Source organism: Oncorhynchus gorbuscha, linkage group LG19 (genome assembly GCF_021184085.1).
Source record: "Oncorhynchus gorbuscha isolate QuinsamMale2020 ecotype Even-year linkage group LG19, OgorEven_v1.0, whole genome shotgun sequence".
NCBI lineage: Eukaryota > Metazoa > Chordata > Actinopteri > Salmoniformes > Salmonidae > Oncorhynchus > Oncorhynchus gorbuscha.
Genome location: NC_060191.1, coordinates 57,816,244 through 57,835,310, shown reverse-complemented (window position 1 = coordinate 57,835,310; position 19,067 = coordinate 57,816,244). Strand labels below are relative to the sequence as shown.

Genomic DNA, 19,067 nt, shown 5'->3' with positions numbered 1-19,067 from the left:
TTGTTGCTGCAGTGTTGAGGAACATAGGTTGAATAACACCAGCTCCACTGTTGTTGCTACAGTGTTGAGGAACAGAGGCTGAATAACATCAGCTCCTCTGTTGTTGCTACAGTGTTGAGGAACAGAGGTTGAATAACACCAGCTCCTCTGTTGTTGCTGCAGTGTTGAGGAACAGAGGTTGAATAACACCAGCTCCTCTGTTGTTGCTGCAGTGTTGAGGAACATAGGTTGAATAACACCAGCTCCTCTGTTGTTGCTACAGTGTTGAGGAACAGAGGCTGAATAACATCAGCTCCTCTGTTGTTGCTACAGTGTTGAGGAACAGAGGTTGAATAACACCAGCTCCTCTGTTGTTGCTGCAGTGTTGAGGAACAGAGGTTGAATAACACCAGCTCCTCTGTTGTTGCTACAGTGTTGAGGAACAGAGGCTGAATAACACCAGCTCCTCTGTTGTTGCTACAGTGTTGAGGAACAGAGGTTGGCATGTGGATGAATGACAAGACACCCACACTGAGAGCTGAGGACTCTGAAGCCATGGCTCAATACACACTGATGGATATGGCAATCAAACAGTCCCCCCAAAACTAATGGCAACTGGTCAGGTTGACGTGGATCGTTGGGCCGGTCTGTGAGTGAGTGTCTGCGTTTGTGTGTTGAGAGAAAGTTAGTGTGTCGCTGTAAATAAAAAGAGTAGGCAAGCAGGTGTGAGATAGAAAAGACAAGAGCGGCCATCTTTTGGAATTCATTTCAGTCAATGCATTTATGCACGTTCCGTGTTCTAGACTCACTAGACTTGCTGAAGCCGGAGATGCACTCCTCCAGGAACTCCAGGGTGAGGTGGGGTTCGTTGGCGGCCAGCGTCTTGCTGATGGAGACTATAAAAAGGGTGTTGTTGGCAGGGATACACAGGCCTGAGGTTTCCAGCAGCTGGCCCTCGATCTTCAGGTTGAAGGTGCAGGTTAAGGCACACAGCAGGTTGTAGGCTGCAGACCTGTGAAGGGGACACAGTTAGTTACTATATTCCATTTCAAAGCAGGAAGTTGGATGAAGAATTTGCAGGAAATTAATTGTTTCATTTAGCTACTGCTCATATTTCAGAGAACATGCTACACCAAGACCTGCCCTGATTGACCCCTAGAAGCTAGCTATGTTGAATGTCTGACCTGAGGCTGGGGTCAGAGCTGCCCAGATTGAGCAGGGCGAGGTTCAGCAAGGTGCCCGGCACATCTTTGGGCCTGATCTTGGTGTGTTGGGGGATTGAGTCTGGCTGCGACAGCTCCCAGCGCGTCCTGATGTGGATGATGGACTGGACAATGGCCTCACACTCCTGGTGCATGAAGGTGAGGGGTGTACCCTGGTTGGCCATGGTCAGGGTGAACTGGCTCTCATCCACCAGGCAGATCTCCTCGACCTCAGAGGCATAGTACACATCATTGAGGAACACGGACTGGCCCAGGACACGGGTACGCTCTGCTGACGTCACCTGGACGGACGTGGAGCCCACCTGGGATAATAGGGAGGGTTGTTGTTGAGAGACAAGTGTGTACATGACAACAATGACAACACAGACCAGCTGTTATGCTGCTAACACAAAGCAGGACTCAATAACCAATCAATTCAATCTTCCACTTTCCCTTTTGGCAACAAACTAATCTATTCAAATTGAGGCATAGAGAAGTGAAAAACATGATTTTCCTGTGTTTTTTATACTGCATATTTCTACACTATGAGGATGGAATAATATTGTAAAATTGTGAAAATTACATCGAAGCTGTTTGAAAAGACTGCGTGAAATTTCAGCCTGTTTTGGTGCTCTGGAGATTTGACCTCCCATGGTGACATCACCATGCTGTAAATTTGTTAATAGACCAATAATAAAGAGAGTAAGTTTTGGTACTATGCCAATCACAGCTAATTTTCAGATTGCCTCCCCACTCCCTGACAGTTCTGTCAAAATTCTTGCTTGAGAAACTGCCCTTTGCTAAAAATATTTTTTTCCTCTTTCTTTTTGACCATTTTTAACGTAAAACAATCACATTAAGGTACTTAATTGTTACCCAGAAATGATTTGATATTGCAACAAATGTCCAATGCACTTTTTTTTGTAAACAATTCCTGCTGTTCCTGCCTGCACTCTATCTCCATACTTCCTTGTTCCCCATACCCTGTTTTCCATGTAGCCAGTGTGAAAGTTAGGGTTACACACAGACCAGTGTGCTACTAACCTTGATGGAGACCTTGGTGTCCTTGTGGGCCACTTTGAGGGCATTGTGGAACACCTTGAGGTCCTCCTCCAGGGCTAGCGTGGCTGCGGGGAGCTTCTGCTGCTCTGCCTCTACATGCTCCACCAACCGCACCGGCGAGTCGATGAACTGCACCCGCTTGCTGCCCTTCAGGCCTGTCAGCAGCCTCTCATGGTACTTGGTGTACTCCCTCACCCACGTGTTGCAGTTGTACACGTAGACCACCACCACGTTCTCGTAGGCAAAGCCCGGGAACACCACAAACCACTTGGACAAGAAGTCTGTCTTGAAGCGGTTGCTGGGCCCCACGTGGGTCAGGTCCACTACGATCTCGTAGGGCTTGGCGTAGTAAGGCTTCAGGGTCAGCAGCACATGGTAGATTAGAAGGTCTCCGTTGATCTGGCCTGTCTTAAACCTGCGGAAAGAGAAGGGAAGGAGAAGTTGAGGATAGGTCTGATGGAAGATGAGTTGGTAGAAAGTGCACTCTCAGCCAGCCAGGTCTACCTCTAAAAATAAATACTTTTACTGGTTAAATAAATTCCAAAATACTGGTGTTGTCTGGTCTCTTTGGTTTAGATAGAACAGTCTCACAGTGGATTCATACAGATAAAAATCAGAAATTCATACCATTCTGAAAGCACTTAATTTGTACATGAACTTGTTGTGAATGAGCTTTCTATTGTAATACTGTACACAACATATTTTTGTTACAGGGCTCTTCTGAAATAGAGACCTTTGTCAGGACCCGGTTACGAACCCGGGTCTCCGGAGTGAGAAACAGTCACTTAACCAATAGTCGGCAGAACCCAGAAGATGAGGCAGACACAGCAGTACTTGAGACGGTGTATTTAATGAAGTAAAAAGTGAAGTTCTTCAGGAAAACATGTAACTCCACAACCTCAAAAGGAATTCCACAAGAACAAAGGTAATCCTCCAAGACAAAAAGGTAAATCCACAAGGTGGAAGGTATAGCACAAAAAGCCTCATAAGATTCTCAAAAACAAACAAACAAGAACAAAAAAAAACAGAATTCCACAAGATAGTCCACCGGGATCAACAAGAGTTCACAGAGTACTAGGGCTGGGTGCTAACATACAAACACAGAGCAAAGAACTGAGGAAAACAAAGGGTTTAAATACAATCAGGGGAAACGAGGCACAGGTGCAAATAATAATGGGGATCAAGGGAAAACAAAAGGTCAAAAAGGCACAATGGGGGCATCTAGTGACCAAAAACCGGAACAACCCTGGCCAAATCCTGACAGAATCCCCCCCTAGGAACGGCTCCTGACGTTCCTACCAGCTCTCTCAGGGTGGAGGGCCCTGAACTGACGAATGAGGTCAGGGTCCAGTATGTCTTTGGCAGGAACCCAGGTCTGTGGGGAACAGGTAAAGGGTGAAGGAGTCCTTGCGGGCGGAGGTGAGAAGATTTGCCCTGGCAGCACATGGGGCAGGCATTGACGAAAGTGGCAACGTCTTCTCTTATGGTAGGCCACCAGAACTTACGCTGGATGAACTCCAAGGTGCGACCTACGCCCGGGTGACAGGTGAGGCGAGAGGAGTGCCCCCACAGAAGGACCTGAGTCCTCACTGCCTTGGGGACAAACAACCGATTGGCAGGACCTCCTTTCGGGTCCGGTTCAATAGCTTGAGCTCGTCTCACGGTATCCTCAACTTGCCACGAGATCGGAGCCACAATCTTAGCAGCAGGAAGGACAGGCATGTCCGTGTCATCTCGAATGGCAGGAGCGTAGACTCGGGACAGGGCATCCGGTTTGAGATTCTTCGACCCGGGCCGATAGGTGAGGATAAACTGGAATCGATTGAAGAAAAGAGACCATCTAGCTTGTCTAGAGTTCAACCGCTTCGCCTGCTGGATATACTCCAGATGTTTGTGGTCCGTAAGCACTTGAAACGGGTGAGAAGCCCCTTCGAGCCAGTGTCTCCATTCCTTCAATGCCATCTTAACCGCTAGGAGTTCACGATCCCCCACATCGTAGTTCCTCTAAGCCGGTGTGAGAAGAAAGTGCACAGATGAAGCTTCTTGTCTTCACCCCTCTGAGACAGGACAGCTCCAACACCAACCTCTGAGGCGTCTACCTCCACCACAAACGGTTCATCCGTAGTCGGTAGTATCAGGATGGGAGCAGAGAGGACGCGCTGCTTGAGTCCTTGGAAGGCCGTCTCAGCTTCTCTTCCCCACAAAAACCTTGCATTGCCACCCTTGGTTAAAGCTGAGAGAGGGGCTGCCACCAAGCTGAAGTTCTTGATGAACTTGCGGTAAAAGTTAGTGAAGCCCAGGAAACGCTGAACTTCCTTAACGGATTTGGGGGTGGGCCAATCCGCTACCGCCCCTACCTTCCTGGGGTCCATTTGGACTCGACCGGGTTCCACTACAAATCCCAGGAATTGTACTCGGGATGAATGGAATTCACATTTTTCCGGCTTAACGTACAGATGGCTGTCTAGGAGGCGTTTGAGTACTTGTCTGACATGCTTAGTGTGTTCTTGAAGAGAGCTCGAAAAGATGAGGATGTCATCCAAGTAAACGAACACAAATATGTTAAGCATATCCATAAGCACATCGTTTATGAGCGCTTGGAACACCGCTGGGGCGTTGGTCAGGCCGAAGGGCATCACCAAGTATTCATAGTGACCAGTAGGCGTGTTGAAAGCGGTCTTCCACTCGTCACCAGGTCTGATCCGCACAAGATGGTATGCGTTCCGCAGGTCAAGCTTAGTGAAAACAACTGCTTCCTGGAGCAGCTCAAAGGCTGTGGCCATAAGGGGTAGCGGGTAACGGTTACGGACGGTTATGGCATTGAGTCCCCGGTAGTCGATGCAAGGACGTAATCCACCCTCTTTCTTGGCCACAAAGAAAAACCCTGCTCCCGCCGGGGAGGTGGATGGACGCATGAGGCCTGCTTCCAGAGCGTCCTTGATGTAGGTATCCATAGCAGCTCGTTCGGGTGGAGATAGGGAAAAGATCCGACCCCTGGGGGGGCAAGTGCCCGGAAACAGTTTGATGGGGCAATCATAAGGTCTATGGGGTGGTAGCATGGTGGCCCTCTGTTTGCTAAATACCCGTTTGAGGTCATGGTAACACTCGGGAACTCGGGTCAGGTCGATGGATTCTAAAGACTCGGGAGTAGAACTCGGGGAATTCGGGAAAATACAAGTAGCTTGGCACGTAGGACCCCACTGCTTGATAGTGCCCACAGACCAGTCGATGTGAGGGTTATGGCTGTGAAGCCAGGGGTATCCAAGGACGAGAGGGAACTCTGAACAGGAGATCAAATGAAAGTTCATCAATTCCTGGTGTTGTGAAACTGAAAGTCGCAAGGAGGTAGTGACATGAGTGACAAGTCCAGATCCCAAAGGGCTTCCATCCAATGTAGTAACCCTCATGAGGTCACTTAGAGGTTCAGAGGGAACGCCATTCTCCTTCGCCCAGACACCATCCATGAAGTTACCTGTGGCTCCAGAGTCTACCAAGGCTTGAAGGTGAAGCTTGTGGTTGTCCCAGGAAAGGGTGACTGGAATGAGCAGACGGGAGTTGGACAGATGGGAGGAGGTTATGTTTCCTGTTACAGTTCCCCCCGGTCTGTACGGGACAGAGCGTTTCCCTGGAGCCCGGGACACGTGGAACGGAAATGGCCCGGTTTGCCGCAATATAGACAGCGTCGCTCCCTCATCCGGCGGTCTCTCTCAGCCTGGGACATGCGTCCAATCTGCATGGGTTCCGGTGGAGCCAGAGAGGATAAAGGTGGGGACTCGGAGCTGGGACTGATAGGGGCTAGAGGTCTACGGTTGAGTTCTCTCTCTCTCTCAGACGCTGGTCAATGCGTGAGGCCAACTTGATCAGGGACTCGAGATTGTCCGGTGGTTCCCGAGTGGCCAGTTCATCTTGGATAGTGTCGGAAAGGCCTTTCAAAAAGCACACCGTGAGCGCCTCGTTGTTCCAGCCACTCGCTGCTGCCACCGTGCGGAACTGGATGGCATAGTCCGTCACGCTGCGCCGACCTTGGTGGAGAGTCAGGAGCTGTTTGGCTGAGTCAGGACCACTGCTTGGGCCTTGAAACACTCGTTTGAATTCCTCAGCAAAGGCAGAGTAGCTGGCACAGCAGGAACTATGGGCATCCCACACAGCAGTAGCCCAGGCCAGGGCTTTTTCCGACAGCAGGGTGATGATATATGCGATCTTAGACCGGTCGGTGGGGAACGACGAGGGTTGTAGCTCGAAGGAGAGAGAACATTGGGTGAGAAACCCTTTACAAGCACTTGGACCACCTGAGAACCGTTTGGGAGGTGGAAGACGAGGTTCAGCCAGAGGGTTAACTGCCATGGGTACGTGAATCTGAGGTACTGGGATGGGAACTGTTGCCGGGGTAAGTCGATCAGATATCTGCTTTATGGAAGTCAGCATCTCTGACAGAAGATGAGAATGTCTAGCCATTAAGGCCTCTTGCGGAACCAGGGCGGCTTTGTGGCGTTGGACAGTCTCCTGGTGGTGGGACAGCATGGCAACAAGGTCCTGGGAACTGGCTGCCTCTGGGTTCATTTTTGGCTCTGTGTTTCTGTCAGGACCCGGTTACGAACCCGGGTCTCCGGAGTGACCAACTGAGCCACGAATAGTCGGCAGAACCCAGAAGATGAGGCAGACACAGCAGTACTTGAGACGGTGTATTTAATGAAGTAAAAAGTGAAGTTCTTCAGGAAAACATGTAACTCCACAACCTCAAAAGGAATTCCACAAGAACAAAGGTAATCCTCCAAGACAAAAAGGTAAATCCACAAGGTGGAAGGTATAGCACAAAAAGCCTCAAAAGATACTCAAAAACAAACAAACAAGAACAAAAAAAACAGAATTCCACAAGAGAGTCCACCGGGATCAACAAGAGTTCACAGAGTACTAGGGCTGGGTGCTAACATACAAACACAGAGCAAAGAACTGAGGAAAACAAAGGGTTTAAATACAATCAGGGGAAACGAGGCACAGGTGCAAATAATAATGGGGATCAAGGGAAAACAAAAGGTCAAAAAGGCACAATGGGGGCATCTAGTGACCAAAAACCGGAACAACCCTGGCCAAATCCTGACAACCTTGGTCTCAGCATGACTGTCAAAATAACAGTTAAATAAATAAAAAATAATTTGGCTTCTCAGGCCTAGAAAGAGTTCATCGCTAGCAGTATTATTAGTATCATTTACTGGTAGCTGGCAGTCTCAGACTGAATTGTGGGCTTATACTCATTTACATACACCCTTGTGTCTCTTTTCAGACGTCGTGGGCTACAGAGGAGGCGGCTCAACGAACCCAGAAATAACCAAGTCAGAAAAAGACTGAAGGGGGAGGGGGGTGCATTTCAAGAGGCTTGGGTCACAGCAGGTGCCAATTCTGACACAAACACCGCCCGCTCCTTATACTGACATATTCCCAGTCTAGTTCACCTTGCCCCACTCACTCACTCACTCACTCACTCACTCACTCACTCACTCACTCACTCACTCACTCACTCACTCACTCACTCACTCACTCACTCACTCACTCACTCACTCACTCACTCACTCACTCACTCACTCACATTCACTCACTCACTCACAGGCTGTCCCCTTGCCCAGGTAAGTGATGCCCACACAATCTCCAACATAAATTGTACAAAAAAAGTAATGACCAAATAATGTGTTTCTGCGGTAAGATTCAGCTTATTTTAACTTAAGTGGACATTGCAATGAAAATGACAAAATGACGATTTGGACAAATTTAACAAAGATGTCTAGATTATTCTGACATTTACTGTACATAATACGTTCCTGAAAGGTACTGCATAAATAACTTGTAGCCAGTTAGTTCTATGGTAAGGCAAGTCTACTTGAGTAACACATTGACTTATTAATTCATTCATTTAGTAAACTGTGATGTACTGTGACAGAATGGATGACTTATCTGGGCTAGTTAGCAAAATGTTTTATAAATCACGTCTGGTCTTATCAGGTGAATGATAACGGCAGGGAGAAGTAATAAACTATCACGACTCGGTAGATATTTTTCATTATTTTGACCTACTCACGTCATAATTTGAAGAGGAAGTGTAAACTCCAACTTAGCCTATTTGTAGAAAAGGTCATCCAAACACATTTTTGCTAAATGCAGCCATTTATCTGGTTAAACAAAGGTTAGCCATGTGTTGGCAAAAATGTGGAAGTCAAGAAAGCTTACCAGCAGCATTTCCCGTGACGCGTACTCGCAGGTGCTTTTCAAAGTTAATGTCAGACAGTGTAATAAGCTCCAATGAGTGTAATGAACTCAATATTAGGAGTTGAGAAATAAAGTTGACATCATCAGAAAGAAGATATTTTCTACTGTAAATATGTAATTCAAAATGTGTTTATTTTGTTGTTGGTAGGAATATTTATAAAAACATTGGGAGGGGGTGGGGTCCGCAAATAATACATTTTAAAAAACACCCTGAAATCACTCTGCAGACCCCTAAGCATACGTATCTCATACAACTTCTATAACTATATTTAAACGTTAAAACCCTCTTATGGCTGCGATCCCTGTACAGGGATCAACATCAGGGGAAATTTCAGAGTGACAACTAAAAATACAACGTCGTAACATTAAACATTCTTGAAAATGCAAGTGTCTTACATCCTTCAAAAGATTAGAATCTTAGTAATCAAACTACGTTTTCCGATTTAAAATAGCCATTACAGAGAACAAATAACATGCTTTTGTTTGAGAAGAGCAATCAACAACAAAAACATTTTCCGCCATGACAGTTTTTACACATTCACATCTGAAGGTAGAAATTATGACTTAAATTCTGATATCTTGCTCTTATTTCTCTTCCTGAAGGTCCCAGTGATCAAATGAAGGTCCGTTTTCTTTGATAAAATTCATTTTTTTAACCTAAATCGAAACATTTTGTAACCCGTTTGTGCTGTGAATTCCATCTCTATCAATTTTTTACAGAGCATTCGACGTAATTCACACGGTAAACCATCGTTTATCTAGTCATGGTTGGTTTCAGTGCATTCCTCTGGATGTTTGCAACACAGCCAAACGTCATTGTTCTTTTTTGCGGGGAGTATTGACCGAAGTAAACTGATTTGAAGACTACGTGCAATGACTACCTTGCGCACCAATAATTTTAGCTAAGCTTCGTTGATTGACTGTATTTCTGCCCAATGATCACTAATCTTCTTGAAATCTAGCAGGGTAGATAGCCAATGAGCTGAGGTAAACGCCAGTATGTAATGGTTTTGGGTTGGACCACAATTCCTTGTTTGTCAATGCACGCGTAAGGAACTCCATTCTCGTCTTGACTATCAGAGGAGTTGCTGTGACGCTTGTTACGCACAGCAGTATTTTGGAAAGTTGTATTTTCAACGATTCCATTGAAGACATCATGGCGAATAAATCATGAAAAACGAAGTCAAAGTATACAGATTTGCACCAGATTATAGAAGAGATTGATCGGGAAAGTGAGACAGATTTTTTGTTTGAGGAATCTTTGAGTGTTATGATTCAAACAGGAGCTGAGGAGCTGTTTCTGCAAGGACAGGACATACGTCTGGACAGGTAAGTGCTAATGCCATTTTATGAAATATAAATATATATGGTCCTGTGTCTGCTGGTCTCTACTGTGGTCCTGGCCTGCCAGGTGTGCAGTCTTAGGCGCCAGGCCCGTGCCCCTCGCTCCACCCGCAGTAATGTGGACCTGGTGAGTGGCATAGGCTACGAGGGCACAGAGCACACAGAGGGGGCATAGTGGGGCCCTGCGATGCCAGCGTCATGCTGGAGGAGGTCCAGGTGGATGATGAAGAGCAGGGAGAAGAAGAGTGGAAGGAAAGGGAGGAGTAGCAGGCAAGAGAAGGGGTAAGGAGCCAAACGGGAGATCCAGGAACGGCTGGAGAAATGTCCATGCATATGCAGTGTTTCAGCTCCAGTGATTCGTGTCTGGAAGTCCCACAGGATCTAGAGAACATGCCCCTAGTGGTGTGATGAGCATTGCATGCACTCCCTCTAGCCTCAGAGAGCCATGCCTGGCTAGGAGCTTAACTTCACTAAGGCACAGAGATATCAAAAGGCCAGATCACCTCCAGTCTTATGCCTCAACAAGTCAAGACCAATAATGTTATTTTTTCTAAGAACTGCATCTTTATGTAATCGAATTTAGGAGCTTTTACATATTTGCTTTGTAAAATGCATTAATCTGATGTAATTTTGATTTCTAGAGAGAACTTTTGAATTGGTGGTAGGCTATCGGCGGCAGTAAGACATTCATTTGAAATAATGTGCTACAAACAGCACCCTACGGCCAACAGCCCAAGTGAATTGACCCTTACTGCAAAGGTTCAACTGCCCAAGTAAATTTACCCTTACTGCAAAGGTTCAACTGCCAAAGTAAATTGACCCTTACTGCAAAGGTCCAACTGCCCAAGTGAATGTACCCTTAGTGCAAAGGTTCAACTGCGCAAGTAAATGTACTCTTACTGTAAAGGTCCAACTGCCCAAGTAAATGTACCCTTACTGTAAAGGTCCAACTGCCCAAGTGAATGTACCCTTACTGCAAAGGTTCAACTGCGCAAGTAAATGTACCCTTACTGTAAAGGTCCAACTGCCCAAGTAAATGTACCCTTACTGTAAAGGTCCAACTGCCCAAGTGAATTTACCCTTACTGTAAAGGTCCAACTGCCCAAGTAAATGTACCCTTACTGCAAAGGTTCAACTGCCCAAGTGAATTTACCCTAACAGCAAAGGTTCAACTGCCCAAGTTAAATACCTTCACTGCTAAGGTTCAACTGCCCAAGTGAATTCTCCTTACTGCAAAGGTTCAGGATCTTTGTACAGGTGGATCATTAACATATTAGTCATTTAGTGGTGGTCTTATCCAGAGCGACTTTCACCTAGCTGACTTGGTGAAAAATCTGTTCAAGTGCCCATGAGAAAGTCACTTTCACATGGACATATTATCCACCTAGTCGGCTCTGGGATTCGAAACGGTTACCTTTTGGTTACTGTATCAACGCTCTTAAACGCTAGGCTACGTGCCGCCCCATTCAATCAAATTAACAGTACACTATGCCAACTATACATAATGACAGTATTAGTACTGGGAATATTTGATTAACTAAGTGTAGTATTGAGTATATGTAGAAAGTATATTTTGTTGAACATAAGACATGCGTCAAATTGAGATATCTGGTTTTGGTCTGGTTGTACACTCACAACTACAATATGTAATAGAATGGAAGCCTATCCTGTTTACTTGTCTGGTCCTGTATCTGTTGAACTTTGGTCTTGTACGTCTATATATCTTGTTTGATGTTGTTTTTTTATATATTTTTATATTTTTAAAAATTCAAATATGCCAACATGCTTGCTCTTCAGACATGAGTTAAGTTAAAATTATTACTTTACACCAACTCAAGTGAACTTCCTTTCCCTCATCTGACTTGATTCCATGCACAAATACTATATCAAGGGTAAACTTTAAACATCTTCTTGCCATCCTTGGCTGGGCACAAAGAATGCATTAGGTCTGCAAAGCCTCCTTGCTACATTAATAAGTCTGCCCCTCTACCTTCATGTGTCAGTCGAGCACTCACAGAACTGTTTCCACTCATCTCTCTACTAAGTCAAACTTATTTTCTACTTTCTGTAAAAATACAATGTCTGTTTAAATGCCCCAACCCAAATAAATGGCTGTTTTGTAATCATGTGTGAATGAATGGCATTCTTGTTTCAAATCGATGGAGTAAGAACACAATGGTGTTAAGACACGAGCTTCAGAAAATGGTGGTCTGCAATCAGTGCTCGACTTTGACTGAAATAGGTTCCGGTACTCATTTTGGCTACTGTTAATATTTAGGTGGAGGAGCTCCACAATACTTTTGATCTAATATTCTATGAGAAGAGCAGGAGCTCCACAATACTTTTGATCTAATATTCTATGAGAGGAGCAGGAGCTCCACAATACTTTTGATCTAATATTCTATGAGAGGAGCTCCACAATACTTTTGATCTAATATTCTATGAGAGGAGCAGGAGCTCCACAATACTTTTGATCTAATATTCTATGAGAGGAGCAGGAGCTCCACAATACTTTTGATCTAATATTCTATGAGAGGAGCTCCACAATACTTTTGATCTAATATTCTATGAGAGGAGCAGGAGCTCCACAATACTTTTGATCTAATATTCTATAAGAGGAGCTCCACAATACTTTTGATCTAATATTCTATGAGAGGAGCAGGAGCTCCACAATACTTTTGATCTAATATTCTATGAGAGGAGCAGGAGCTCCACAATACTTTTGATCTAATATTCTATGAGAGGAGCTCCACAATACTTTTGATCTAATATTCTATGAGAGGAGCAGGAGCTCCACAATACTTTTGATCTAATGTTCTATGAGAGGAGCTCCACAATACTTTTGATCTAATATTCTATGAGAGGAGCAGGAGCTCCACAATACTTTTGATCTAATATTCTATGAGAAGAGCAGGAGATCCACAATACTTTTGATCTAATATTCTATGAGAGGAGCTCCACAATACTTTTGATCTAATATTCTATGAGAGGAGCAGGAGCTCCACAATACTTTTGATCTAATATTCTATAAGAGGGGCAGGAGCTCCACAATACTTTTGATCTAATATTCTATAAGAGGAGCTCCACAATACTTTTGATCTAATATTCTATGAGAAGAGCAGGAGCTCCACAATACTTTTGATCTAATATTCTATAAGAGGAGCTCCACAATACTTTTGATCTAATATTCTATGAGAAGAGCAGGAGCTCCACAATACTTTTGATCTAATATTCTATGAGAGGAGCTCCACAATACTTTTGATCTAATATTCTATAAGAGGAGCTCCACAATACTTTTGATCTAATATTCTATGAGAAGAGCAGGAGCTCCACAATACTTTTGATCTAATATTCTATGAGAGGAGCAGGAGCTCCACAATACCTTTGATCTAATATTCTATGAGAGGAGCAGGAGCTCCACAATACTTTTGATCTAATATTCTATAAGATGAGCTCCACAATACTTTTGATCTAATATTCTATGAGAGGAGCAGGAGCTCCACAATACTTTTGATCTAATATTCTATAAGAGGAGCTCCACAATACTTTTGATCTAATATTCTATGAGAAGAGCAGGAGCTCCACAATACTTTTGATCTAATATTCTATAAGAGGAGCTCCACAATACTTTTGATCTAATATTCTATGAGAAGAGCAGGAGCTCCACAATACTTTTGATCTAATATTCTATGAGAGGAGCTCCACAATACTTTTGATCTAATATTCTATAAGAGGAGCTCCACAATACTTTTGATCTAATATTCTATGAGAAGAGCAGGAGCTCCACAATACTTTTGATCTAATATTCTATGAGAGGAGCTCCACAATACTTTTGATCTAATATTCTATAAGAGGAGCTCCACAATACTTTTGATCTAATATTCTATGAGAAGAGCAGGAGCTCCACAATACTTTTGATCTAATATTCTATGAGAGGAGCTCCATCATACTTTTGATCTAACATTCTATGAGAAGAGCAGGAGCTCCACAATACTTTTGATGTAATATTCTATGAGAAGAGCAGGAGCTCCACAATACTTTTGATCTAATATTCTATGAGAAGAGCAGGAGCTCCACAATACTTTTGACCAAACATTCTATGAGAGGAGCAGGAGCTCCACATTACTTTTGATCTAATATTCTATGAGAGGAGCTCCATCATACTTTTGATCTAACATTCTATGAGAGGAGCAGGAGCTCCACAATACTTTTGATCTAATATTCTATGAGAAGAGCAGGAGCTCCACAAACTTTTGATCTAATATTCTTGAGCTGTAATATGATCTAATATTCTATGAGAGGAGCAGGAGCTCCACAATACTTTTGATCTAATATTCTATGAGAGGAGCAGGAGCTCCACATTCCTTTTGATCTAATATTAACAATATTCTATGAGAGGAGCAGGAGCTCCACATTACTTTTGATCTAATATTCTATGAGAAGAGGAGCTCCACAATACTTTTGATCTAATATTCTATGAGAGGAGAGATCTAATATTCAGGAGCTCCACAATACTTTTGATCTAATATTCTATGAGAGGAGCTCCACAATACTTTTGATCTAATATTCTATAAGAGGAGCTCCACAATACTTTTGATCTAATATTCTATGAGAAGAGCAGGAGCTCCACAATACTTTTGATCTTTGATCAATACTTTTGATCTAATATTCTATGAGAAGAGCAGGAGCTCCACAATACTTTTGATGTAATATTCTATGAGAAGAGCAGGAGCTCCACAATACTTTTGATCTAATATTCTATGAGAAGAGCAGGAGCTCCACAATACTTTTGACCAAACATTCTATGAGAGGAGCAGGAGCTCCACATTACTTTTGATCTAATATTCTATGAGAGGAGCTCCATCATACTTTTGATCTAACATTCTATGAGAGGAGCAGGAGCTCCACAATACTTTTGATCTAATATTCTATGAGAGGAGCAGGAGCTCCACAATACTTTTGATCTAATATTCTATGAGAGGAGCTCCACAATACTTTGATCTAATATTCTATGAGAGGAGCAGGAGCTCCACAATACTTTTGATCTAATATTCTATGAGAGGAGCAGGAGCTCCACATTCCTTTTGATCTAATATTATATGAGAGGAGCAGGAGCTCCACAATACTTTTGATCTAACATTCTATGAGAGGAGCAGGAGCTCCACATTACTTTTGATCTAATATTCTATGAGAGGAGCTCCATCATACTTTTGATCTAACATTCTATGAGAGGAGCAGGAGCTCCACAATACTTTTGATCTAATATTCTATGAGAGGAGCTCCACAATACTTTTGACCTAACATTCTATGAGAGGAGCTCCATCATACTTTTGATCTAATATTCTATGAGAGGAGCAGGAGCTCCACAATACTTTTGATCTAATATTCTATGAGAGGAGAGGAGCTCCTTTTGATCTAATATTATATGAGAGGGGCAGGACTTTTGATCTAACATTCTATGAGAGGAGCAGGAGCTCCACAATACTTTTGATCTAAGATTCTATGAGAGGAGCTCCATCATACTTTTGATCTAACATTCTATGAGAGGAGCAGGAGCTCCACAATACCTTTGATCTAATATTCTATGAGAGGGGCAGGAGCTCCACAATACTTTTGATCTAATATTCTATGAGAGGAGCAGGAGCTCCACATTACTTTTGATCTAATATTCTATGAGAGGAGCTCCATCATACTTTTGATCTAACATTCTATGAGAGGAGCAGGAGCTCCACATTACTTTTGATCTAATATTCTATGAGAGGAGCTCCATCATACTTTTGATCTAACATTCTATGAGAGGAGCAGGAGCTCCACAATACTTTTGATCTAATATTCTATGAGAGGGGCAGGAGCTCCATCATACTTTTGATCTAACATTCTATGAGAGGAGCAGGAGCTCCACATTACTTTTGATCTAATATTCTATGAGAGGAGCTCCATCATACTTTTGATCTAACATTCTATGAGAGGAGCAGGAGCTCCACAATACTTTTGATCTAAGATTCTATGAAAGGAACAGGAACTCAAGCAGTAGAACATTTAAAAGTGTAGGTAGATGACGTGCAGACCTATATAATGTAGGTAGATGACGTGCAGACCTATATAATGTAGGTAGATGACGTGCAGACCTATATAATGTAGGTAGATGACGTGCAGACCTATATAATGTAGGTAGATGACGTGCAGACCTATATAATGTAGGTAGATGACGTGCAGACCTATATAAATGTAGGTAGATGACGTGCAGACCTATATAATGTAGGTAGATGACGTGCAGACCTATATAATGTAGGTAGATGACGTGCAGACCTATATAATGTAGGTAGATGACGTGCAGACCTATATAATGTAGGTAGATGACGTGCAGACCTATATAATGTAGGTAGATGACGTGCAGACCTATATAATGTAGGTAGATGACGTGCAGACCTATATAATGTAGGTAGATGACGTGCAGACCTATATAATGTAGGTAGATGACGTGCAGACCTATATAATGTAGGTAGATGACGTGCAGACCTATATAATGTAGGTAGATGACGTGCAGACCTATATAATGTAGGTAGATGACGTGCAGACCTATATAATGTAGGTAGATGATGTAATGACGCCACCTAAAATGTTGAACTACACGTGCAACACCGCATTCCTTACCAAGCCCACAATGTCTGCTGTGCGGATCGAGCAGTCAACAAGTTGAGCAGTCATTTGAAGGATTAAGGACATTTCAGCGAGACAACTTAAAGGCAAAATCCATGAACGGCAAGGTAATGGAATCCATTGCCCTTGACAATCAACCGTTCTCTGTCGTAGGTGATGTTTGCTTTTGCCAACTGGTCAAGCACCGGTACACACTACCAAGTGCACTATTTTTCAGATGTTGCCTTACCGCAGTTACACAGTAATAGCGTCACTGCTATTAGCTTCACGACTGGCATGTGGACCAGTGATATCAGCCCTATGAGCATGCTAAGTCTGACAGCAGAGTGGGTAATTGAGGATTTCGTACTGAGGAAAGTCATATTGCATGCTCAGGAATATGCTGGTTGTCATACAGCTGCTGGCCTATGATAACATCTTTGAAACATGAGCACACTAGCTAGCTCCATTCAAACAACTGACTCGATAAATAAGCTCATCAATTGCGCCTGCAGCAGACGTGATACCCTCTGTCATGGCATTGAAACACCTGCTCAACAAAACTGCCGACAGGCTGCGAACAAGCGATTTGGTGGCTCTCTCTTTACTGTGTTGCCACCACGCTATGTACAAGGACCGCTACTTCGATGCAGACAAGAAACAGGGTTTACGTGTAATGTTACATACACAGCTGAACAAGATGGAAACAGACACCGTGACAGTGCGCACCGAGGAAGAAGCCACGGGCAGACAGAGCTTAAACATCACTGCTTGACATATACATACAGTTGAAGTCAGAAGTTTACATACACTTAGCTTGGAGTCATTAAAACTAATTTTTCAACCACTCCACAAATTTCTTGTTAACAAACTATAGTTTTGGCAAGTTGGTTAGGACATGTACTTTCTGCATGACAAGTCATTTTTCCAAAAACAGTTTAACAGATTATTTCACTGTATCACAATTCCAGCAGGTCAGAAGTTTACATACACTAAGTTGACTGTGCCTTTAAAAAGCTTGGAAAATTGATGTCATGGCATTAGAAGCTTCTGATAGGCTAATTGACATCATTTGACTCAATTGGAGGTGTACCTGTGGATGTATTTCAAGGCCCACCTTCAAACTCAGTGCCTCTTTGCTTGACATCATAGAAAAATCAAAAGAAATCAGTCAAGACCTCAGAAAGTCTGGTTCATCCTTGAGAGCAATTTCCAAACGCCCGAAGGTACCACGTTCATCTGTACAAACAATAGTACGCAAGAAAAACATCATGGGACCACGCAGCCGTCATACTGCTCAGGAAGGAGACACGTTCTGTCTCCTAGAAATGAACGTACTTTGGTGCGAAAAGTACAGATCAATCCCAGAACAACAGCAAAGGACCTTGTGAAGATGCTGGAGGAAACAGGCACAAAAGTATCTATATCCACAGTGCAACGAGTCCAATATCGAAATAACCTGAAAGGCCGCTCAGCAAGGAAGAAGCCACTGCTCCAAAACCGCCATAAAAAAAGACAGACTATGGTTTGCAACTGCACATGGGGACAAAGATCGTACTTTTTGGAGAAATGTCCTCTGGTCTGATGAATCAAAAATATGACTGTTGGCCATAATGACCGTTGTTATGAACACCATCCCAACCGGTAAGCACGGGGGTGGCAGCATCATGTTATGGGTGTGCACTTCACAAAATAGATGGCATCATGAGGTTGGAAAATTAGGTGGATATATTGAAGCAACATCTCAAGACATCATAGCTTGGACGCAAAGGGGTCTTCCAAATGGACAATGACCCCAAGCATACTTCCAAAGTTGTGGCAAAATGGCTTTAGTACAACAAAGTCAAGGTATTGGAATGGCCATCACAAAGCCCTGACCTCAATCCTATAGAGAATTTGTGGGCAGAACTGAAAATGTGTGTGCGAACAAGGAGGCCTACAAACCTGACCCAGTTACACCAGCTCTGTAAGGAGGAATGGGCCAAAACTCACCCAACTTATTGTGGGAAGCTTGTGGAAGGCTATCTGAAAACTTTGACCCAAGATAAACAATTTCAATGCAATGCTACCAAATACTAATTGAGTGCATGTAAACTTCTGACCCACTGGGAATGTGATGAAAGAATTAAAAGCTGAAATAAATAATTCTCTAATATTATTCTGACATTTCACATTCTTAAAATAAAGTGGTGATCCTAACTGACCTAAAACAGGGAAATTTTACTAGGACAGGAATTGTGAAAAACTGAGTTGAAATGTATTTGGCTAAGGTGTATGTAAAGTTCTGACTTAAACTGTATGATGAAATCCTGGTAAAGAAGGAAACCACTTAACAAATGAACAACGAAACAGCACTGCAAGTAAGTGAAAGAAAGTTTTGTTTATGTTTCACTGGTAATTACATTTACATTTAAGTCATTTAGCAGACGCTCTTATCCAGAGCGACTTACAAATTGGTAATGGGGACATATGTAAATGCCAACAAAATAACCTTTTGGTGAGTGTGGTGTGTGTGTAGCCTTTATTTAACTAGGCAAGTCAAACAAATTCTTATTAACAATGACGGTCTACCCCGGCCAAACC

At 43.3% G+C, this 19,067-nt stretch overlaps 1 protein-coding gene across 5 annotated transcripts in view; it reads right to left on the bottom strand.

Annotated features, from left to right (window-relative positions):
- Window positions 1–19,067, bottom strand: part of nf1a (neurofibromin 1a) — a 117,021-nt gene that overhangs the window by 25,636 nt on the left and 72,318 nt on the right. For all 5 annotated transcript variants that reach the window (XR_006833559.1, XM_046313983.1, XM_046313984.1 and 2 more), the window contains 3 exons: window positions 2,226–2,658; window positions 1,164–1,504; window positions 789–991 (listed from right to left, as the gene is read on the bottom strand). Coding sequence is in view for 4 of the 5 variants with exons in the window: in XM_046313983.1 (XP_046169939.1) it covers window positions 789–991; window positions 1,164–1,504; window positions 2,226–2,658 (977 nt within the window). In the remaining variant the exon portion in view is untranslated. The remainder of the gene's footprint in view (window positions 1–788; window positions 992–1,163; window positions 1,505–2,225; window positions 2,659–19,067) is intronic.